Below are 24,002 nucleotides of genomic sequence, written 5' to 3'. Positions count from 1 at the left end.
ATTCTTATGACTTCTGCATCCGTCTCCATCAGACGTTTCTTTGGGGGAGCAGGTGGGGCCAGGTCCTGATCGTCAATTGAAGTGACCGAATCCACGGCAACTGTATCCACGACGACCTGTTCTTCCACCTGAGTCATCCCAGCATCCGTCACAGCTTCCATTAGCTGTGAGGAGTGAGTTAAAGTATTAGTGAAAAAGAAAGGAAGATAAATCAATCTAAGCTAAGAAAAAGAAATAAAAGTACACTACCAGTCAAAAGTTTGGACAAACCTTCTCATTTATGTTTTTTCTTTATATTTACTACTTTCTACATTGTAGATACATAATGAAGATGTCAAATATATGAAGCAAAATATAAGGAATAATGTAGCAAAGAAAAAAAAAAGATGAAAAAGACTAAATATGTCTTATAGTTTAGATTCCTGAAAGCAGCCACCCTTTGCTTTGTTGACAGCGCTGCAAACCCTTGGCTTTCTCTCACTCAGCTTCATGTTGCAGTCACCTGAAATGGTTTTTACTTCACTTGGTTTTCATTGCCTAACTTCATCCGAGTCACCAGCCTCAGAAATCGCAAGTTAACAGCACCTCAGATTAGAGCCCAGATAAATGCCACACAGTTCCAAGTAGAAGACAAATCTCTACATCAACTGTTTAGAGGAGACTGTGCCAATCAGGCCTTTATGGTCAAATAGCTGCTAAGAAGACAGTACTAAGGATAGCAACAAGCAGAAGAGATGTATTTGTTCCAAAAAAACACAAGGAATGGGCATTAGACCAGTGGAAATCAGTACATTGGTCTGATGAGTCCAAATTTGAGATCTTTAGTTCCACCCGCTGTGTCATTGTGTGACACAGAAAAGGTAAACAGACGGTCTCTACATGCATGGAGGATGGGGTGGGGAGTGCTTTGCAGGTAACATTGTCAGGGATTGATTCAAAACTGAAGCAGCGAAACGAACCAGCATGGATACCAGAGCATCCTGCAGCAATATGCCATCCCATCCGGTTTCAGGACAATAACCCCAAACACACCTCCAGCCTGTGTAAGGGCTATTTGACCAAGAAGAAGAGTGATGGATTGCTGCGCCAGATGGCCTCCACAGTCACCTGACTTAAACCCAATCGAGATGGTTTGGGATGAGATGGAGCACAGAGTAAAGGCAAAAGGTCCAACAAGTGCTCAGCATCTCTGGGAACTCCTTCAAGACTGTTGCAAAACCATTTTAGATGAAGACCTCGTGAAGCTCATCGAGAAAATGCCAAGAGTGTGCGAAGTTGTAATCAAAGCAAAGGGTGGCTGTTTTGAAAAATCTAAAACATGTTTTTTTTTTAGTTATTTCACACTTTTTTTGTTTACTACATAATTCTATGTGTGTTCATTCATAGTTTTGATGCCTTCGGTGAGAATCTACAATGTAAATAGTCAAGAAAATAAAGAAAAAACATTCAATGAGAAGATAGGAACAAACCTTTGACTGGTAGTGTATACAAAGCATTTTTTTTTTTAAATAAAGATGCTTGCAATGCCGAGCAGTTGGGCAGTGTGGACAGTTTTGAAAGACACTGCTTTCATTTTTATTTTTAACCATGTTTTCTAATCTTAGACTCTGTTGTGGCTTAACCTCGTTTGTAAAGTTTCAAACTAACGCAAATGAAGGCAACTGCACTTGAGACCATGACCTTGATGACTGAGAACCTACACAGACAACAAGCATGAGTTTTACTTCAATCAAGAGGTCCATCATTAGCACATTAACACATATTATATATGATGACTCCCTTGCAAAAATGGTGAAACAGTAAATGCTCATACATTTGAAGCATTAACCATGTGAGAATCATGTTTTACCACCTGAGATAGAGTCACACACCTGAAACGAGCAGTCTTCTAACTTCTGCACCAAGCTGTCCCATCGCTGTGTCAGCTCCTCTGTGTCTGCCTCGATCTTCGCTCCTGCCTCAGGACTTCGCAGCAGCTGAATCACATCCTGTCCTGCATCAGACAGCTTGTCCAGAGCCCTCCTTTTCTTTTCCATGTCTTCCTTTAAAATCTATAAGAGCGGAAGACAAAAAAATTAAGTAAATACATAAAGATGGAAAGGTCATTCATTACAGTGAAAGCTGTACTGACATTTACAACGCCAGAAATTCAAATTTGCAACATATTTTTCCAGAGTAAATGCTAACAACCAAAACAAACAGGCGTAATACTTACAGCTAACTGGCGCACGTTCATATTGATTTCACTGGAGTCTTTAAAGTTGCTCGTCTTTACTTCATTCAAGGCCTCCTCTTTTTCAACCAACCATATACTAAACAAGCTCTGCAGAGAAGTAAAAAATGTATTGTAATTACACACAGAGACTCGTGCCTGGGTTAATCCGTTTTTATTTTAAAAAGTCTGATGCTTTTCATCCCAAGTGGAGACACAAGTGATTCATTTTTTTAAATCATCTCAATACAGTTTAATTTTTCTCTCCTGAAGTAGTTTGTTATAAATGTGCATTTAAACAGGAGGGAAGAAAAACCTGTGCAAGATATGAATGTACTGCATAAGGACATAAATATGTTACCTGGTCTGATAGAAGCTGTTGCCAAACCATAAAGACTTCCTGCAACTTGTGCCACCTTTCCTCAGTCCAGCGGCACACGGCTCCCCAACGTTCACCCAAAGACTGAATTCAAGATGAACAAAAAATGAATGAAAGCAGTAGCTCATTAATGACAAACCATTTTATACTCAAGTGCATCCACAATTAAAAGATACTAAACACAAATTCGTATGTTCTGAACATAATGGAAGAAAACTATTTGATAAATGATAAACTGCTGGCCAATCAGCTTCAAAGCCTGAAAACTTACTTGTAATTGCTCCTCCAGGGCAGCAGTGGCACTCTCACCGCTATTCTCATCCACCACGACCACCATGTGTGTTAAAGAATTGACCTTTACTTGCTCCGCCTCCAAGTCATTCTGGAGTTCCTGTGCAGGAACACAAACAGCGAATTCAGTCATATGTTGCAATTAACTAAGCAGGCAGAGAAGCTACTCAGCCTTATCGTGACTCATGAAAGATTACAATCAAACGGGAAGGAGTGATCACAAGACCAGCCTGTTTTAGAACAAGAGCTGCATGCATGCACTGGCACTTTTTTGGCATTTTACTTGACACTGTCAACAATGAAGCATTTACCCATGCAAAAGTGTTTTAATATTAAGTGTTAACGGTAAACTGTCCTCACTTTGTGTTGCTCTATCTGTTCTTTATAGGCCTCCATGTCCTTTGCTGCTGGCTGTGTCTCTATCCTCCTGATTCGCTCCTCTGTCTGTGTCAGCCAGTCAGAAAGCTGCTGCAGCTGCTGCTGCTGAAGATCCATCAGGACTTCATGGAGCCTGGAGAGAAAGAAAGCGAAGGCAGAAGGGCAGTAAAGTGAGCACATAAAGGTAGAAAGGATATGTAAGCCATAAATTTCATAAACTTTAGGACTTTAAGATTTAACTGCAACAACACAGGAAGACAAACGCTGTGGCTAAAAAAGCTCAGGGTCAACAAATGTAGCGTACATCATGAACACAACTTGTGTGCAGTTTGTGTGTGTGTGTCGTAAACCTTGATGACACAAGCTGAGAGTGCAAATCGTAAGACCTTGGGTGGCTCAACGCTCAGCATGTGTCATGTCTGGCAACTTGCACCCCTGTCCATTCTTTACAGCATAAACTGATGGCTTGATAACACTGCACACTAGACTATAAAATGTTCAGGTTTATAGTCATATTTGTCCTGAAATAGAAATGTCCTTTACCTGTTTCTGAGATGAATCAGTAAGGGACATTTAAACAACTCCAGAAGACCAATTCAGGTATGTCTCTGTTTACCTGGCCTGACGGTCCATGCTTTCCACTCTAAGAGCCTCCCAGCGGGCGTTGAGGAGGGTCATCTGTTCCCGGATTTCATCTTCTTCCTCATCTGTTAGGTTGCCTTGAGCAATCAGTTGGTTACCCGCTTGCAGCACATAACCCACACTGCTCTGACGCGCTGTCAGTTTCATCATAAATGTCTTGAAAGGAAAGAGTAGTAAGTGGTTACAATTTTAAACAATAAACAGAAATATCTCTGTCTATGAAACAGTTTGCATCCTGGGAACATGAACACGCACAGCACTCATAATAAGGCCTTTATAATCTGAGCCTGTTTGTTAGCACTTGGCAGACACATGCTAACATCTGGATGCGCTTCTGTCATTAGGTTTAATGTTAATAATGCCCTGCAGAAGCACTGAGCAGTACCGTAGCACCCTCATATTTAAGTGCTGCTGTAGCAACAACACAAAGCGTGAGCACAAATCGAGGGGTGGGCTGTCAATTAGCAAACCAAAGCCATCCAAAACAAAAAGAAGCGTAAAAGGTTTGAAGAAGAAATGCAAAAGCTAATGTTTGGTTGTTTTTATTTCATTGTAGCTGTGGAGAAGCCAGTGAACTGAGTTGCTGTCCATTACAGGGAGCTCTCTGGATGAGTAAGCATTTTCAACTGCGCCTCTAACGCCTTTGTTTTTTGACTAAGCTTTACTGGCGAAACTGGAGTAAGTCAGGGAAACAAGGCCGAAACAAACTGGATTGATTTTTGTAGACTTTCTGAAAAGCCTGGCTGTTAACGCAGCTTTCAATCCTGTTGCTTTCTGTCTCCATAGCAGATTTCAGCTTTGACCTGGATTCCAGGCATTCAACTTCAAATATTCACAGTTCAGCCGAGGGAATCCAGCCAAAGCCCCTTTACACACATGCACCGAGAGAGACGATGTAACTAAGCCTTGTCGAGCAAGGAAGTAAGCTGTGGGCCAGGGCACCATGGAGTGCAGTGTGTCACTGTTAGCCATGGAATTCCTGCCATTCTCAACATGTTAAAGGCTGGGATACTTTTCTCAGTCTCTCTGGAGAGCGACAGCCTAAATGTGTCTCCAGTTATTGTAAAATTGATGCTCCTGAATGTGACGTCTCAGTCCAATCCATTTTTGTTTTTTTACTGTTTCAGAACTGACAAATGAATTCCAAAAAGAAAATAACAGCGCTGTTGTGTCTTCTTACCTCATGTGTGTGAAACTGCTCTTTGACTTCTTCCACATCGTCCGAGACGTCGTCCTGACCCTGTAGATCATCCTCAGCCATCAGCAGCCAAGTCAGAACCTCCTCTAGCGTAGTCTGGTAGGTGTCAAGGTCCCCCTCCAGCAGGCCGCCCTTCATCTCACCCTCTGACTCCGTCATGGTGCTGGGGGTCTCGGGCCGGGGACTGCTGCCTGCCTCCTCTGTCTGTACAGTCTAAGAAACATTAGGCAAGGTTTGACCAAGTTATAAACAAGATCATTACTTAATAAGTAGGAAAATAATACTGAAAGCAGTACAACACTTGATTGAAAGAACTGGCTTATATTTTGTAAGTATACAGGCCAAAGTGTACAGTAAAAATAAAAAGGAAGGTTTTTTTGTTTTTTTAATTTCCCAATGTGCCACATTCATAAGACCAAGACGCCTATGAAACATAACAAGTCGAAGCAAGACTTTGGTTTGTCTTCTGTGCTCATCTGCACACATCAGCTGGCAAGTTTTAAAATAGACCCAGACATCTAGAAGGGGGTTGTGCTGCTCTTGAGCACGCAGTGCGACCTGCCCTGTTCAGCAAAGGGGGAAAAAAAAGAAAGACTGCAAGCCAATTATGGGATGGTGGGAAGTGGGCAGGTCAAATTTTATTTTGGGAACAGCAGTAAGTCTGAAACAGCATTAACCAAGATAAAGTTGGATGTGCAGTGCAGAAGGACTGGGAAAATTACATTAACATTAATTCTACACTTTAAAAGAAGAAGCAGCAGTCTCCATCAACTTTACCAACCTTTATCAAACTGAACCATCACTAAAAAAACCTACACTTCAACAAAATCAACACCTTTATAACCGACTGCACAGACAAAACTATTCCAAGAAACAGCTCAAAGGTGCTCAACAAATCTGAATGAAGCTGAACTCCAGATAAAATCTCCACAATGGCAGCCAAGTGAAAGATGGCAGAAATGGTAATGGGTGTGCAGTAACAAATCAAACAGACTTTTGTTTTCCAGGCTGAAATTATACAGTGGTAATGCCTGTGCAACAAACTCAGGAAAGGTCACCTGCTGAAAATATTCAATGACCTTTTGGATATTTTTGGAATAAGTGACAAAAGAACTGTAAGCCCTTATGTTACATCAATGAGGGCTGGCAAAGAAGGGCGACAGGGAGAGAAATAAAGAGGAGAGAGAGTGAGAGAGAAGGGAAAACTGCAGCCTTGCTGCATTTATTGAGTTGAATGGCTGTAAAATAGCTGTGGTCTGGCTCAACAGAACACTTTATTATCACTACATGATTTGCTCAACTCTGTCTATGCATTCATCGCGTTTACAGTTGTAGCCGCAGAGCATGTAATTCGCTACCACACACCAGCAGCTCTCTAATTATCAATGGTATTACAAAAGGAAGGCGATCGTGGGAGGATCTCTCAGTATGTTTCAAAGTATCATCAATACCGAAAACTACTCACATAACAAATACGATTAAAATTATGAATGTAAAAGAAAAGTGGGAAACCATATTGAAGTTATGAAATACAAAGAGCCCTTTATTTTAACTACACTCAGTCTCCCAGCAGCAACAGTATTACACATTGGTTCCTATGCAGAGAGGAAGCGAGCCAGGAAAGTAAACCCTTTGTTGGACCAATCAGAACACTATTTAAAAAAAGACTGTTCCAGGACTCATTCCAGGGGCGTGTGAAGTATGTGCCCATGGGCAATAAAACAACCTAAGAGGTGGTTTGGGGGTTTTCTGACCTTTGACCAAAAAAAAACAAAAAAACAAAAAAAAAACAAAAAAACAAAAAAACAAAAAACACACCTCTTAAATGAGAGATGCCCCAGAGCTATATGTGATTGACCAATCCAGCAAGCTGGGAGGGGATGAAAAGCTAACAAGACGAAAATGCATACTTAACTTTTAATTAATGTCAGCAAACTCCTTTTCAAAACACAAAGATTAAAAACTAATAATAATAATTATAATAATAAAGTACCTGGAGTTGTCAAATCACAGTTAACAGGATAAAGCAAATTATAAACAGATTCCAATCACTAGTTTGTGAAATGCTGAAGAAAAACTACTGAATTCACGGTGACACTGCACTGCACAGCACCCCGACTTTAATGTTGTAACAACCTTTTCCTTTTCTCTCAGCTATCTGCACTCCCATTCTCACCAATTTACTCCCCTATTTCCTTCCATCCTTTTACAGCTCTGCGCTTCCACCATCCAGCTCGGCCTGTTGGATAATGTCAGAGGGGTGAGTCATGGCTCTGCTCCCCATTTCTCTGCGCTTGCTGCGCCTTTCATGAGCGGTGCCGGAGAGAATGAAGGAGGCTGCTTTTTCAGAGTGACTCACTGTATCTGGCAACATACAATAAGACACTATTCCTTATGACAATATTCCTCATGCTTGCACGTAGCAACATCTGCTGCCTTCAAACTAAACATGATGATCAGAAATGGAGCACAGCAGCAAAGCAAAAGCTGGAGCTGTTCAGTTTTTGCAACTCAAGATTTTCAGTTGGTTTTTAAAAAAAAAAAAAAAAAAAAAAGGAGCTGGACTATCATTCCTGCATTCATAGAAAAGAAAGAAAAAGATAACAGTTGTTTATATCATCATAGTTCATCAAGGTTCAGACAGGCAACGTCTGGAGATAATATAGCAATAACCAGCTACTTTGAAGCACCTTCAGGGATTCTTGTTTTATGATCATAAGATAAAACAAGGAGGTAAATTCCTTCTCTGTAGACTGACATGAGGTCAAAGAAACAGTGAATAGTACTATCTTACTTAAACACAAAGATCCACCATCTCTGGCCGCTCAGAAAGTTCTTGCTCTTAAAGAGGGCTTCTTTTTTTTCCCCTCTCCGCTGTGCCAAGTGCTCAAAGAGATTTGTTGATTTGCTGGGCTTCGCCCTCTAAAGTTGTAGCATCTTAATAATATTAATTGCCTTGAGGGACCGCTGATGTGAACGGGTGCTACATAATTGAAGCTGTTTGACTGAAATGCATGCAGGGCCCGTTTCGGAAACTGAATCTGGTTTGAGTTTTGATTTTGCTAAACTCCAAATTTACATTCTTTGAAACGTATGTGTGTTTTGTTCTGAAAAATACTTTCTCAATTTCTTTTTATGTTTAGGTCAAACCTGACATGTCCAACACCTCTGCCCTAAACCTAATAGCTTGTCTTGCACCTTCCTGTTCCCACATGTCACGACAGCTCTACTCTAGATTTTACCTGGGCACCGAGTCCTGGACCTGAGTCTTCTGACTCCACTTTATATTTGCGTGGGAGGGTCTCCACTTCTTTGATGGCCTCCATGCTCACGTCTTTAGGCAGCACGGCAAAAAGCGATGTTATATACATGAGGATGGACTTCTTATCTGGTACTTGCACTGCCACGTCTGTGAATGATAAAGAGAGCGAGACTGCGTTAGGGAGAGGGATGTAAGGCAGAAAGATCAGAGATACAAACTGTGCATGACAGGCAGGAGGGAGAGAGTGGAGAGAGAAAGAGGGGAGGATACAGAGGTGAAAATTGCATGAGTAGAACAGAAGCGTGGCAGATAGGGCGCGATAGCCGTTAAGGGTGACAGAAGGAGATTAGATGGGAAGGACGGTGAGAGAGACAAACAAAATGCCAAGTTAAGACAAGATGTACTAATTAAATATGCTTTCAGTACAGGTCAGGTGTGGCTGCTCCTCAGTCATGACATAAAAACAGGCGTCTGACTTGGACAGCTCAAGCAAGTAAGTAAGGGTCCAGCTTGTTACAGATGTTCAGCCAAAGCAACATCAAGATCCTTCTTCACTCTGAGCTTATCCAACTGCTGGCAGTACATGAAGGGAAGGTTTGTGAATGCAGACTGTATTTTACTATGTGGGAATTTTGGCCAGTAAGATTTATGTCAATCCATAACCAGGTGCTATAAAAAGCAGATGCAGGTGCCAATTCTTAGACTTACATCTAAAAACATTCCTATAATATTTACCTGTGTCACAAATGTCCTCAGAATAGCTCAGAACAACAGTACCTTCAGGATCCAGCAGCTTCTCAATACCCAGCTGGTCTTTGGCGAAAGTGAAGGCGTGGTCCAGTCTCTGCACAGGGTTCATCGTGACCACCTTATCCCAGCTAAAAGCGTCTGGCCTGAAGTCACACACAGAACCGCACCAATAGAAGACACAGTTTTATATCATGGCTACTTTATACATCAGAAACTACAAACGTGCAGAAGCAGTGAAGAGCCTAGTGGCACAACTTCATCTGCTTTAAAGGTCAGAAGAGGTCAGAACTTGAGCAACACTTGAAGTAGAATGATGCAGACGAAATCCAAAACCTGAAGCCACGTTTTCATCTTTTGAAAGCGCACACATGTTCAGAAACACATGCGTTCCTCTGAGTGCAACATTGTTTTTTTACCATTTCCCCCATAAAGACAACATTTGATGACCTCCCCTTTACCCGTAGTGATACGTTTTGAAACCTCAGTACATATCAATAAAGACGAGGTTTTATGACGATTAGAGTCGTTTCTGGGTTTTCCAAGGGGAGCTGCACACCCTGAGACAATTCAAAACTCGTTCCCTGTTTGCCAGGGGTAAAGACTTGATTTATCTTTTTTGACAATACACTGATTTTCTATCTATACACCTAATGTAGAAACTAGCTCATAGATATCTGAAACATTTACAAACCCTGTGTATAGGCAAAGGTCTTCCCTGATCTGTGCATTGAGGCCAGCCATGTGTGGAACAAGCCAAGCAGTATCAACACACCCTGCAGGCGCTGACCTATCAACCTGATCTTCACCCACATGCACAGCTTGGGTATCCTCACAGCATCTCTCTCTCTCTCATATACATGCACAAAAAAAAGGTCCTAAACTTCTTCTTTTTTTTTTAAAATGTCCTTGATTTCTTCACAACTTTGTATCTAAAGGGTACATGCCATACTACGTTAACTTCAACAGTAAATTCACCTCACAGCAACACATACTACAACAGAAGGCTGCTGCACGCTTGCAAGTGTGGAAAACAATGCAATCACGCAAAAATTGGTCATCAATATAATTTAGACTTAATGTAACAAAACAATTGCACGACCTGGACTTGCAGCCTTTTACCTACGATGAGTATTATATATGTATATAATGTTCATTTTGAGAATAAAGCTGAGATGTGGGGATTAAAGTTGTCATTTCAAGTCAGGCAACTGCCACAGCTGCTATACTCTTTACAAAATGCTTTGTGAAGTTGAGTTACAACATGAGACACAACTTTATCAGCGATCTTATTGCGTCTTGTGATACAACATACATCCTCTCTGCCACACAAGGCTGTGACCATCAGTATCTGTGCTGACTCCTCCAAGTCTGCGTGTTTCTTTTTACTTTATTCTTAAAACGAACAGCTACATATTTTTTTTCTTAATGTGGTCCCAATGCTCCTTTGTTTGTACCAGTCAGGTAATAGCAGTATGTCCACACTTATTGCTAAAGTACCTGCTGAGCGTCCCCTTATTCCTCACCTGAAGTGGTGAAGTATGCCGTTTAGAGCTAGGCCATCCACCCAGCTGGTGGTGAAATTCAACACATTGATTTGCGGGTAAGAGCGGGTGCACTGTCGTACCCAACTCAGTAAGAGCTTTTCACTGTTGGTCTGCTGTAGGTTGGACATAACATCCTTCATGACGTCTTTCACCTAAAGAGAGACATGTACATTGAAAGAGGAGTTTTAATGTGGATGATTAATGAAGAGCAAAAACCTGTACGCCCACATTTTGATTCAAAACAGTAGTTTCTATATTCTGGCTGAATAGATCACTTCCCCTTCTATTGAAAGTCAGCAGAATCATTGTATTGATTCTCTTATTAGCAGGTGGGCACATTGAATAGGAGCATCAGCAATGAAAACCTCTTTCTCAATAACTCTATGCACATTAAATTAGCCAGATTTTTTTTATCCTAAAAGGATAAGGATTCCTGTAGTTATAAAATATAATGCAGTTAATAAAACAGACACCATGTCTAACACCCAAACAAAAGACAAAAAAAAATGCATGTGGCATCTGTTACATTAACTAACAATAATGAAAGTAATGAAAAACAAATGTTGAAAAAAAAAAATGGTAAGGTTCAAACCTTATGAAAGAACCTCTTGAGCCGTTTTACGCCAGCAGGTTGAGCACACAAAGCACTGGGTGATATACATGTTTACATGCATACACGCATGTGTGAACATCAATACTGATTTTCCATCATCTGTTTTTTTGATCCCAGGGTTAGCAAACAGAAGTGTGTGTGTGTGTGTGTGCGTGCACCCTGCTCACCTGCCAATGAAGGATAATACTCCAGATGAGGCCCAAGGTCAGCTTGTGGTTCCCATCCACAATATCTGTCCCTCCTATGTTTACCAGATCCACCTGAAAGGAGGACAGACCAAGTTGTTAAAAATATCACAAGCAACCAAATAAACATTTGTGATTTCTACTTTCTGAGCTTGCAGGTTATTAACGTTCAAATATATGGAAATGTGTTCTTATGGGGAACATATTAATCCTAAAAATTGAAGCTATTGCTCTGAAATGGTATTAATACTTCTACTGAGTGACTTGAAGAAATTAATCAGCTTTCCCAAAGATATCTGTGGGACCATAAAAAGCTTGCTGTGAGTTGTTATGCTCAGTAACACTTGGCAGAACCTGTAAACACACTTGCTGAGTAAAACCAGAGGAGCTCTCCTTTGAAATGGGATTCGAGTTTTCTTATATTACTTTACATCTTAATGAGCCATCAGTGTTAAAGCTGAACACTTCCACCCAGTCAACTGTCTCCACAAAGCAGATTATGCCACCCTAATTACAGCCTCCCAGTGGTGAAGTGAGGTCTGCAGGTTCATCAGACATGTATTATATGAACTAAGGCCAAGTGTGAACTGATTATATATAAATATTGTGGAGAGGATCAAGGCACAGAGTGGAACATGAGGTCATGTGTCTGGTCAAGTTATGAAGTGTCCTTTCTTGTTCTATGCAGAGCTGGCCTCTGACCCATCTAGTACCAATTAGCCTCATGCTGCCACACCATTACTTCTCCACATCTCTCATGAAACAAAGCCTCACATATGCATCAGAGCAGACACGCACAAATACAGTCATCACCCACTCCAAAACTCGCAGTATTGTCTCCTGAAGTACCCTCCATCCGGAAAATAATAATAATAATAATAACATGAACTGACTAAATCCAATTGCAGAGTTGTGTCTTCCATGGGAAAAAAATGTAATTGTTTTCAAATATGTTTCCACTGTTCAGGCTTGTGGAAACTTTGGCCAGTTGACACTTATTTTGCCTCTTGCAAGAGTGAAAGCAGCAGGATTTGCATGCAAACTTCAGTCTCTGCTGCTTCCCATGAGTCTGCCCTGCCCCTTATCTCCCACTGCTGAGGTCAAGGCATTATGACCAACTGTTGTACACAGAAAGTAGGAGGAGGGATGATGAAATGAAGCAGCGAAGGAGGCAGAAGGACAAAGAAAAATACACAAGAAAATGACTTGTGTATGAAATGAATTCAGAGGCCCCAGGAGATTAAGGAGTTTTGTATAATTAGAGGAAGAGTTACTGGTTTGAATCAAAAACAGTGCAACCATGACTGTAAATGTGCAGTGTGGACATAGAGTTTGGGAGTTTCTACTTCAACAAAATACAACATGACATCATTTCACAGTTTAATATAGCTCCTTATTTCTGATTATCTTATGAGGCTGAAATGAAACAGACTCTTCTTTAACGGCACGTGGTAGAAAATGACAAACGCACAACAGCTTTGCCACCAAACAGGAAGTACTCACATTGTTTTGATGTAGGACTTGAAGTACTTTGTTGACGTTGTTCAGAGAGTGCACTCTGGTGGAACCTCGCTCTTTGCTCTGAGGAAGAGGAAATGCAGCATAAATCAGCTGACACGTTCATGGTTCACCAGCCAATCAAGGCTAAAAATCATGCAAGTCAACAGTTTTGGCTCTCGTTTCCTGTAACTCATTTATTCAAATGAGTTTCTGCGGGTTAATAAATAAATAAATATATTCTCATTTGCGAACAAGTCACCTTGACGACTTGTTCCCCAACTTCAAGCCAAAGCTTGGGGGTTAAATGTAGATAAGGTATGCCATCACTCCACACAGTGTTTCACACCATACATTATCACAGCTATTACGCTCTCAGCAGCGTCCACAAGAACTTATGGAAAGAATGGCTCAGTGAATGGCTGCCAACTGCTAATCCTTTTTAAGTCTTCACATACGTCAACCACTCATTAGCACCCAATTATAGAATTAGTATTCTGGTATCAGTGAAAAAAGCCTTTGTGCACATGTGTGTGCCAACATATATGGCACAAAGACAGTTGGCACTCAATATACGGCTGCAGGTGTTAGAAATATGATATGCTGCTGAAGGGTGGTACAGAAAAAAAGAAAAAGAAAGAAAACAGTAAAATAAAAATTGCATATACAAGCACAAAGCCAGTCATAGAGGACATGCATATCTTTAGTCTCCTTTCCCATAGTACTTCTTTATCCATTATGCCAACCTCTTTTTGAATAAAGTTTTAGGTGAGTAAAGTGATAGTTTGCTGAAAGCTGCAGAAATTCAAATAACATAACATGTATTTACCAAAATTAAATAAGAAATAACATAAGCGTAAAATACGTGTTTTAATTTAGGAAGCAAAAGCCAAGCACGGCACTCCAGAGTGGCTCAGATGTTTACATTAGATTTAACCTGTGTGTTTACATCACATCGTGCATGTGCTTGTACTGGCATGACTTTCACTTAAGAGGAGGAGGAAAGGGGGGAAAAGAAACAAAACAAAACACTGCACTACTATAATTTGACTGCATGCACTGCCAAACCTTTCATGAGCATTTCTGAGGCTTGAACGTGCCTCCTTGAAATCAAATCTCGAACTTCATGCATTCAAACAGCAAACTTTTTTAAAATGTCAAATTTGAATAAAAACAACAAAAAAAGAAAAAGAAAAAAAAGAAAAAGTCTCACGAATGTTAATGTACGTATACAAAAACCCACCAGGACACTGCCAGTGAGACCCTCCAGAAGGTCCAGCAGCTTCCTCCCGTCTCTCAAATCGGTGAACATGTCTTTGATGGGCGTCTTCCCTGTCTGGAAACACCACAATTTCTGCATTAGATTTATCATAAGACTGGATTAGAACAGTCAATACCAGTGATAAGAGGCCCTGAGTGTGGCTGCAGCTTTGGAGAGACAGGCATTTACATTTAATTCAAACACTTCAAGCGTCACTGAGAATAAGCTCACATGTCACAGTGGTATGCAGAAAGAAGAAGAGAAAGTTTGGCACATTGTAACAACCAGTGTTAAAAGGCACAGACAGTCAACAAATCTGAAACTATCCAAATGAAACAAGTGTAAGAATGAAACTCAAAGTATTTAGGAGAAAACAGTGTGAGGACAGTAATTAGCTCAGGTAGACCAACTAGAAAAAAAAAAAAAATCAGCCAAAAATATTTAATATTCTCTGATTGTTGTTTTATAAGAATAAAAAAATATATACAAGGACCACACACATAGACTATTAACGCTCTGACATAAACTAAAAGACATTAACATTAACCTTTTTAATTTATTATTTAGTTTTTAGCTTAAGAAATAATACAAACAATAGTATGGCAGCGCTGGTATCATGGATGGGTCTTGAGGTCACTGTGCCCCCTGAGCTTTAGTCTAATGATGCAGCTTGGTAATGAAAAGGTTAAACACCCACTTCGCTGATAAGTCGCTGCAGCTCAAGTTCAAGTTAATTATTCAGTTAACAGTTGTTTAGAAGACTAACTCTGGAGCAGGTCTATGCAGGTCAGACTGTGGGAAGTACCCCTCATGTCTCTTTAGCACAAGAAAGATGTCATCCATCAGTTTGTGCAGCTGCACTGTATGGAAAAAAAATACTGGGCCACACCTGTTAATCTTCAGTCTCATTGGTGTATAAAATCAAGCACCTAGACATCCAGTCTATCTTTAAAAACTTTTGTGCAAGAATGGTCATTTAAAGAGCTCACTGCATTTGAGTGTGAAATTTTTCTCTCCCAGATATTCCACAATCAACTGGAAGTGGTATTATTGCAAAGAGGAAGTGTTTAGGAAGCACACAGCAACACGGACAACGTAAATTTACAGAGTGGGATTGCTGAGTGCTTAGTCACATAGTACGAAAAAGACGCAAATGCTCTGCTGACTGCAGATTTAACATTTTACAACATTATTAGGCAGATGAAGATTTTTTTGTACTATGAGGAAAAAAGGAGAGTGCTTGACATCCATTTGAAAATGTTTGGCTCTAATGTTTCACATTACCTTGGAGAATTGTGCATTTATCCATTTGGTGAACGTTTTCTTCTGCACTGCGTCGTGCTCATCTGTGCAGGAAAAGAAAAAAAGAAGAAGAATTGATTGTCAAGAACATGAACAGGTGGATCAAAAGTGACGTCAGGTAGAGGTCAGCCTTTTAAAAGAAGCAGCGAACATTGTTACAACTTGATGTCCATTTCCACCTGGTTTTCCAGGGAGCGACTTGATCTCGGCACAAATCAACTTACACTGATGAGGTAAATGGTAATTACAGCCTGAGGCTTTTTGACTTAAAAGCATCCCGATCAATGTGGCTGGAACATCAGAAAATTACCAGAACAAAATGAGGGGTATTTTAAACGTGCGTACCAAATGTCAACAGGTGCACGGTGTGACAAGTAAAGCCAACAAACCTTTTTGCACATGTGCGCACACCCTTGTCCATTTATAATGTTCCCCTGAATCCAACTGTACAAATATTTCACATTCTCTTCCCACTTGACTCCCTCCCTTCCTGCGCCTCCTTTATTCTCTCCAACATGGCTCTCTAATAAGGCCTCATTGTGTGACAGGCAGAGGGTCAGCTGCTTTGATGTGCCAGGGCGATGGCTGGCTCCTGTAATGGATCAGAGTAGCTCGCACAAAGCCTTGGACTTCTCTTGAGAATTGATTTCAGTTTTACTTAGGCTTCTTTCTAATGTGCCGTTTCTATGAACTCTAAAATAACTAATCCATTGCGTTCTCAGTCAATTTCAGTGTAACCACCAAGGAAACGGGTAAAAAGACGTATTCACATCTGCCTCAAAACACTCTAGCTGAGGTCTTGATCAGACTGTAATCTAAGGTTAGGAAAGCTGTTAAAGTGCCTTATGTGTGTGGGGGTCAGGTCAACCAGCAGCTGTGCAAAGCACCATGAAGTGAACAAAAGGTCAAAAGGTTAACATCACCAGCCTCAGCACTGGTTGGCTTCTCTGTTTGGGATGTGTAGAGTGTGTGTGTTTGTGTAGCGGCTGGCTGGGTGACAAACTGCATAAAAACAAGTGAATGGTAAGAGTAGAGTAGAAGCAGGTGAAACAGGTGAAACAGGTGAACAGGTGACGGGACTGGATAAACAGTGGTAGCAGAGAGGGTTTCTCCTCTGACTTTCCCCAAATCAGTGATCTAAAAGACCTTAAAGACCAAATACGTAAGGGCAGATGAGGGAAATGGACAATAGTTTTATAATATACATTTCTTCAGAAATGCCACAGGAAAGGACGAGGTAGCAAGAGACTAGTAAGCGTATGAGGAAACAGGCAACTGGCTAGGTTAGATTTTGAGGTGGGGACCAAACCAGAAGAGGCTTGTTGCCTAGACTGGTATACGCTTGAACTTTGCTATCTTTGTGTCATTGCCTTTAGTGCATCGAATCACAGACTGCTATAGAAACACCTCCCGAGTGTTGGTTGAACCCTCTTCCATATAAATTTGAGGCAGGGGAAAAAAAAACAAAAAAAAAAAGCTTGGGGTTTCTTTACTTTTTTGTATTATTCTTAAAGAAAAGACAGCTGATGGAAGGGTTTAATGAAGATGATGACAGAAAAAGGATACATGAGACAAAGAAGGTTTCATGTTGAAAAACAAAATGACAAAATGGTTGGCAAAGACCACGAGCCATAACACGGCACCCAGTAACAGATGATGATCAATTACAGTAGATAACTTACAGGTGGTTAAACATGTTCTGACAAGGAGAACAGACAAGGAAAGGGATGAAAGAAAAAAATAGGTGGACCACCAGACAAAAACAATGCTGGGGGGGGGGGCAAGCAGAGTGGGCCAAAAATACTAGAGAAAGGCAGCCAAAAGGGGAGGAATCACTGGCAAGAACATTGAGAAAATAGCTCACAAGGAGCAAAGACAGGTATGCTTTCAACACAATATCAATTTTCCTTTTATATAAAGGCCCATGCACAGGCCTTCTGTTCTTACAGCGTTATTGGCACCCTGTAGAGGCCCCTGGGGAGAGGGTCCCTTGGGGTTCAGGTCTCCTACATTCTCTACCTTACCATCTTCATAGGACAATACACTCGATTCATACACAATGCTCCCCCTCAATCTGTCTGCTGCTCCTACTCGCTGCAGCACAGGAATGCCTCGCTGCAGGACAGATCAAAGTAGGCAGCAGGCTGTGTGTGAGAAAGTGTGTTCAAGAGTGTGTTTGTATGAGCAACACAAGAAAAAGCAATTTAATAAAAAAGGGGAGTATGCACAAGTTTACAACTTTACATTACACATGTACACCGATGCTAGTTTTCTCATTTGTAGCTAGTCACAGCATCACATACACAATTCAGCTACAGTCCTATTTGTGCAAGGCAGGTATTATGCTTGATTGTGGACACAAACATTCCTTTTACACTCTTCTAGTGTCCCCGAAGCACACGTGCACACTCAGTGTGTTGCAATGTACAGCCTGTGCAACAACTCTTGCAATGACATCTTGTTTAGGTCATTTAAAAATTGTACTTTTATTTTTATATTTTGTTTAATTGGGCCAGAGCCATAAGTGTTTGCTCTAATCAGCTGGGAGGCTTCAAGTTTAAGCTTCGCTTCATTGTAAGTTGATGTGATACGAACGTCCAGTGTGACAAAAATAATTCAGCACAAATTCTTGTATCTGTTAAGGAGCTGAATTTAAAACCTGCTATTACAAACATGACTGTTTAATCCGGTCTTTAAGTGATGACGTGATGGAGGCATAAACATTAAAGACTTATGTTCTACATATGGTGCTTTCTATTGATAATACACCAACAATAGCATAGAATAGACATGCTAGACATAGAATAAATAGAATAAATATACAATATTGACTTTTTGTTACGCTTTAAATAATCTGCTTAACACATCAGTCAAATCTTTTGCACTTTCTCTTGTTGCTCAGTGAGTAACCGACCCTTTTATCCATCAATGAATCAAGCTTTTACTAGGGCTGCAAAGACTCATTGAGTAAATTGAATAACTAATGAAAAAACCACAACGCAAATATTTTTGCTTTGATGCTTCATTAACCTATGACTCTGCAGCACTCAGCTGTCACTATGCAAGTATTTTAGCGTGGCTAGTTTACGTCTACACACAGCAAAAAGCAAAGAGGCCGAGCTGTTTTCACGACTGTGAGCTCAGGTGGAGTGAATAAACATTTCTTCTAGTGTTCAAAACAGCAGCGCTCGTCACTGTAATCACCATAAAAAAGTTTACTGGGAAAAAGCTAGTGAGCGTCCTTAATCAAATCAAACCACCTGTTCAGCAAGCTCCAGTGTTAAGGAAAAACAAACATTGTAGCTGCTCCCATCAACCGCTGTTGGTTTTACACTGAAAAATGTACAAAAAGCCGCAGAAGTTTAAAATAGAAGCGCATGTGGGCAGATGAACTGGTAACTTAGTCAAATATCGTGTTTAAATCACGCAGCTTGCTAAAAGCTGACAGCAGCCGTCCCACTTTCTATTGCAGTGATACCTGCAGCAAGCAGGGGTGAGTCTAAAAGTGGGACATGGGGTGTACTAGACCCTATTTAGCTCAAAGCTTTAGTAACATTATTTATCAGATTTAGATTAAAGGAATATATAAATAAATTATTATGATAATTAAATTATAATATTTTATTGCAGGCCAGTAAAACTCTGAGCCACTTACCTGAGGCAGTTAGGTTGGACACTGATTTATTATTAACATTAATTATTAACATCTACACCATCAGAACGTGCATTTCTGCAGCAGGAAATTTCGCATCAAATTAAAGCTCAGAGAATGCTCATATGCACCTTTAAAGGTTTACACACTTCAATATGCACATAAACACACCAAAGCTTCCTGCTAATGTAGGAAAGCCTTCAAAGAAGACAGCGCAAAGCCTCGTTTTAGGTTCTATTTAAACATTGTTTTATATGCCATTACTGAATTTGTGATTACTTTTTTTATGCACTTATGTTTGCGCTTAAAAACTACTTTTAAATTTAGCATCCAAATATAGTTTTTAAACTATTAAAACACTGAAATTTCTCAAATAGAAACAGATTAGCTTATTTTTAACATTTTTATTATTGTTTATTAATGTGACAAGTATTTCTTGTTTCAGTATCCTTTACCAGGTCCTCGTCCAATCAGTTTGGAAACTTTCACTTCACTTATTCATGTAATCTGCTTTGACACATTCTATCAACCAAATGAGGAGAAGTAAATATACAGCACAAGCACAGTGAAGAAAGGAATTACATGCACATTCCTTCGCGGAGAAAAATATTCCAGCCTTGCCAAACAGTCAACATACGTCTAATAACTGAGTCATACATAAACACATCAATCTAAGTCTGTATATGCTTTGCACAGACAGTACTGTTATATAGTATTGAGAAACAAGTGATTGTTTTGTTTTTGTTTGTTTGTTTGTTTTGGGGGGGGGGTTGCCAGCAGTCAAAAAATGAAGTAATGATTACATCAGGAGGAGTAATCTCGAGTTCAGCAGAGTGATCCAACTCATACTCTCAACACATGGTATGCATGGGTGTGCACCCACACCACAGCTTAAGACCAAAGTGTTGTGTTTCATCCTGTTTGCAGAATGACAACAACCAAGGTGATAAATTCTAAAAAACTCAAACCCACTTTACAGTTCACACCTATTTCTGTCCAGAGTAACAACTTTGTTACAATTACAGTAGGAATTCTTGAGTTATGTTCAAAGCATGTTTCATGAAGTCAGTGACCTTTGATGCACAAATTCTAATCAGTTCACTCTTTGAACCTGGTGTGATAACACAAGTTTATTTTTCCTGAAATTTGGCCAAGATCCATCAAGCTGCCAAACTGCAATCATTTCCCTAACTGCTGGATAACAGCACGTTAATTAAAGTTTAAACAGTGCTGACGAACCTGAGAAAAAGAATCACAAACACACCTGAAAAACATAATATAACATAAATGTTCAAGGAGCAAAAAAAAGAAGGAAATAAATTAACAGAAGCACACGTTTCTCAAAGCAGCCAGCTGGGAACACAAGAGCAGACACATTAAATATAGAGCCCCGGTCTCCCCCTCGCTCTCACAGGTGGAGAGAGCCTGTGACCGCAAAGTAGAGAAAACGGGGAAAACTATGTGGAAAGCACTGAGGTGAGAAATCAAACAAACCATCAGGGTTTCCACGACAGCACCACACAGTAAACACACGGGAGCTCGGAGCTTTTCCAAACAGAGATATTTACAAAGTTTGCCACACCAGTGAGCAGCTGTTACCTCTAACTAATTCATACCCAGCAGTTAAAATCATAGCCCAAGGTTTTCCCAGTTCGCCGTTTCAGCGAACGGCTTAAAATGCATGTTCGACCGATGAATGAGCACGGCTAACACGTCAACAATACAGCTCCTGCATTAGCTGAAGTGTCTGGAAAGGTAAATGAAAGAAAAACAACAAACTAGCATGAGTGTGGCTACACCAAAAATAATGAGACTGAATGCGTGCCTTTCTCAGGTCATTGGTGAAGCATTAAACTGAGCTCTTGGCTTGGCTGCTACACAGCTCACAAAAAAGAAAAAGAAAAAAAAAGTATCACATGCTGAACTTCACCTTGATGGCTCCTTGGAAGAAGCCTTGGCTACGGACTGTCCTGTCAGGAGAGCACCACCCACGGTTGAATGAAAAGCGCTAATCCGTATACAGGAAATACACACAATCCTACAACAATCACGCTCATACAAGGATACTGCTCAGTCTGACTCAAAGTGTGCTGGCAGACGTGTATTACTTTGAATCTGTAGGTTTAGAGGAATGAATAGAATTCCTATAATTTCCTATGCATTCCTCCTCCCTACCCCACTGGTCACTTGTCTAAGCTTGCCCCAGCCCATACAGCTTTGTTGACACTCTACCCTTGCCAAGATCTGGGAATTTGCAAGGAAAACACTCATAACGTCCAAATGGATTAACCCATATCCCCACTTACATTCTTCAAAACACCCCCGTGGTCTGCAGAGGTGCGTGTAATTAGGGCTGAGCAGAAACAGTGAGGTGAGAGGGCACGGGGCTTTGGGGAAGTCAGGCCAGGGTGACGAATTTTGTTCAACAAGCCGGATCACCCCACACACGGCAGAGATTTAACAAGAGCAGTGTAAATCGCCTGTGCTGCTTGTAAAAGTGAGGGAAAGAGAAAAAATATAATAAATGCAGTGAAGGAATGTGAAGGAACTCGAACTGGTTTTAACTCCATATGCCCAATTTACAACAGTCCAAATATAGCTTGTATTTTTCTATGCTTGTTCAGATATGTTCAGTTTTTCAGTAGAAATAAAAAGAAATGTCCAAAAACTGACCTTTGGTAAACCCCACCAGTATCTTTGGCGCATTTAACAAAGTGCATGAGAGAAGAAAAACAGAAAAAAGACAGTTTGAGAAAACAAAATCTCTCATTTCATGGCACACTCTCCTTTTAATCCAGCCACCCCATATCTTGCGCCTACACCTTGATCAGATTGCAAGAACACTAAAAATATGCACGATTTAAAACCAAGGTCCTAGCTGCCACCAATCTACAAGCGCGCACACCTGTCAAAAGTTCCTACCTCTAAGACTGAGTCCATGCTGAGCCATCTTTTACCAGAGGCCACCGTAATGCTCAACATAAGAACCAACAGAAGTCAAGTAAAGAGCCGGAGGAGATAGTCCAAGAGTATCTGCGCAAAGAAGAATTCGATATTCCTGCCTCCCTCTTCTTGTCTCTCCCATGTGTCTGTCACTCCTTGACCACAGAGAGAGGAACAGATTGCAAGAATGCAGCAACAGAGAGAAAAAGGAGAGGGGAGGGAAACAGGGACGCTGTCAGGGAAAGGGAAAGTGGTTGGAGCAGAGCGAAACAGGACAGGGCAAGCCAAGGGTGGGGAGTCATGATGCATCGTGTGATAGGGGGCGAACACAGATGAACGCTGTTCGGCACCATTCCAGCATGCGATGGGACAGAATGCAAGTTTGAGGAAAACAAAGGCAAAAATCGGCATGTCAGACAGAGATTGGCACACAAACATAGATGCAACACGGGATTATGGAGTAGGCGATGCGGTGGGGCAGAGGCGTTGACTTTCCTATCTGCATTTGCTGGAAGTCTACACAACTCAAACTAAGGTTGGAAAGGAATTCACAACCAACTTTAACACAACACAGAGGAGCTGGAGTGAAAGAAATGTAAACGCTTAACTCAATTATGTGTAAATGTTGGCAATCTTTACTCCAGCTTTATCAAGAGGTGGTGCAAGCTCTGCAGTGCAATTTGCAGAGCTTCGTGTAGTTACTTTTTCAGTAGAGTATGAGTGTTTTGTGGATGTGACAAAACGAGACATCACACTCTCTTCCATTGTGCAGATAAATCACAACACGACTGCTGATCAGCAGTCTTCTGCTGCGTGATGGTTGACTGGCTAGATAAGGAGCCATAAAACCCAGGGATGATCAACTATCTCATTCACACAAATAAAAAGTATGCACATCACGACTAAAATATGACAGAAAGAGAGAAGTTGTATAAAAATCACGAGCAGGAAAAGAAAAAGAATCGATCAATTGACCAAAGTCATGGGTAACGTTCACAATTATGCTCCTTCGGCTATGAAAAACAGAATCAATGCCGGTGTGTTTAGTCTGCTTTTTAGGTTAATCAAGACAAGCTTACCTAAATCGAGGCTACTTTCATGCTTTCCTTTTCTTCTGAAAAAGTTACGCTTTCTCCACGACATCCATTTACCCAAATTCATGACAGCAATACAGACCTTACAAATATATACACACACAATAGAGAAAAAGAAAAAGGAAAACAAGTAATCCGGAACAGGAAGACAAGGTAGTGGCAGCAGCGTTAGTGGTGGGTGGTGGGAGAGTGAGTGAGTGAGAGAACAAGAAAAAAAAGAAAAGAGAAAGAGGAAGTGGAGGTGGAGGTGTGACAGCATTCATCGATGACGCTGGGTGGGTTTATGTGGGGTGCCGGGTCGGGCACTCTGTCACGACATACAAACGTTCGCACACACAAGGCTGAGAAAAAACCACGAGTGAGAAAAAAAGATCGTTAATTAAATAATTAATAGGTAAGTGAAAGGTTAGAGAGGGGTGTGTGTGTGTTGTACGCTTTGTGAAATCAGTTGATTCTCGCCTGCAAACACGATACTGCTGGAAACAACAGCTCTAATTCAAATAACCGCGACCCAGAATGAGCGTGCCTTAGCAGAACGGTTTAGGGTTAGGACAGCCACCTCTTTTGCCTTTGGTTTACATCAAAGTGAAGCAATCAGTGTCCCTGACTCTCAGAAAAACAGAACTGTTACAGCAGACTGAGTTAAAACTGAGACGTGGGTCCTGACATTCACTGAGGGTCTCAGCCGGGGCAGTGGAGCAGGGAACAGGGAAAAAGCCAGAGTCCATTTGCCCATTGATATATTTAGTCAATGAGGGCCAACTGAACAAACAGCTCTATTCCCACACAGAGAGAGTGG

The 24,002-nt window shown here is 40.9% G+C and overlaps 1 protein-coding gene across 1 annotated transcript in view; it reads right to left on the bottom strand.

Annotated features, from left to right (window-relative positions):
- utrn (utrophin) overlaps positions 1 to 23,366 on the bottom strand; it is a gene marked incomplete in the record, with an annotated part of 177,892 nt that extends 154,526 nt beyond the window's left edge. Inside the window, 16 exon segments of the mRNA XM_042225838.1 lie at positions 1 to 164; positions 1,872 to 2,051; positions 2,216 to 2,323; positions 2,574 to 2,675; positions 2,863 to 2,982; positions 3,243 to 3,393; positions 3,877 to 4,058; positions 5,083 to 5,313; positions 8,343 to 8,509; positions 9,140 to 9,255; positions 10,636 to 10,808; positions 11,437 to 11,529; positions 12,958 to 13,035; positions 14,195 to 14,287; positions 15,497 to 15,558; positions 23,189 to 23,366. Of these exon segments, the coding sequence (XP_042081772.1) occupies positions 1 to 164; positions 1,872 to 2,051; positions 2,216 to 2,323; positions 2,574 to 2,675; positions 2,863 to 2,982; positions 3,243 to 3,393; positions 3,877 to 4,058; positions 5,083 to 5,313; positions 8,343 to 8,509; positions 9,140 to 9,255; positions 10,636 to 10,808; positions 11,437 to 11,529; positions 12,958 to 13,035; positions 14,195 to 14,287; positions 15,497 to 15,558; positions 23,189 to 23,270 (2,102 nt within the window).
- Positions 23,367 to 24,002: the final 636 nt, after the last annotated feature.

Source organism: Haplochromis burtoni, unplaced genomic scaffold, assembly GCF_018398535.1.
Source record: "Haplochromis burtoni strain Fernald_Lab_line unplaced genomic scaffold, NCSU_Asbu1 Contig_8, whole genome shotgun sequence".
In the NCBI taxonomy this organism is placed as follows: Eukaryota; Metazoa; Chordata; class Actinopteri; order Cichliformes; family Cichlidae; genus Haplochromis; species Haplochromis burtoni.
Note: the sequence above shows the minus strand (reverse complement) of the source record. Positions and strands in the feature narration are given on the sequence as shown.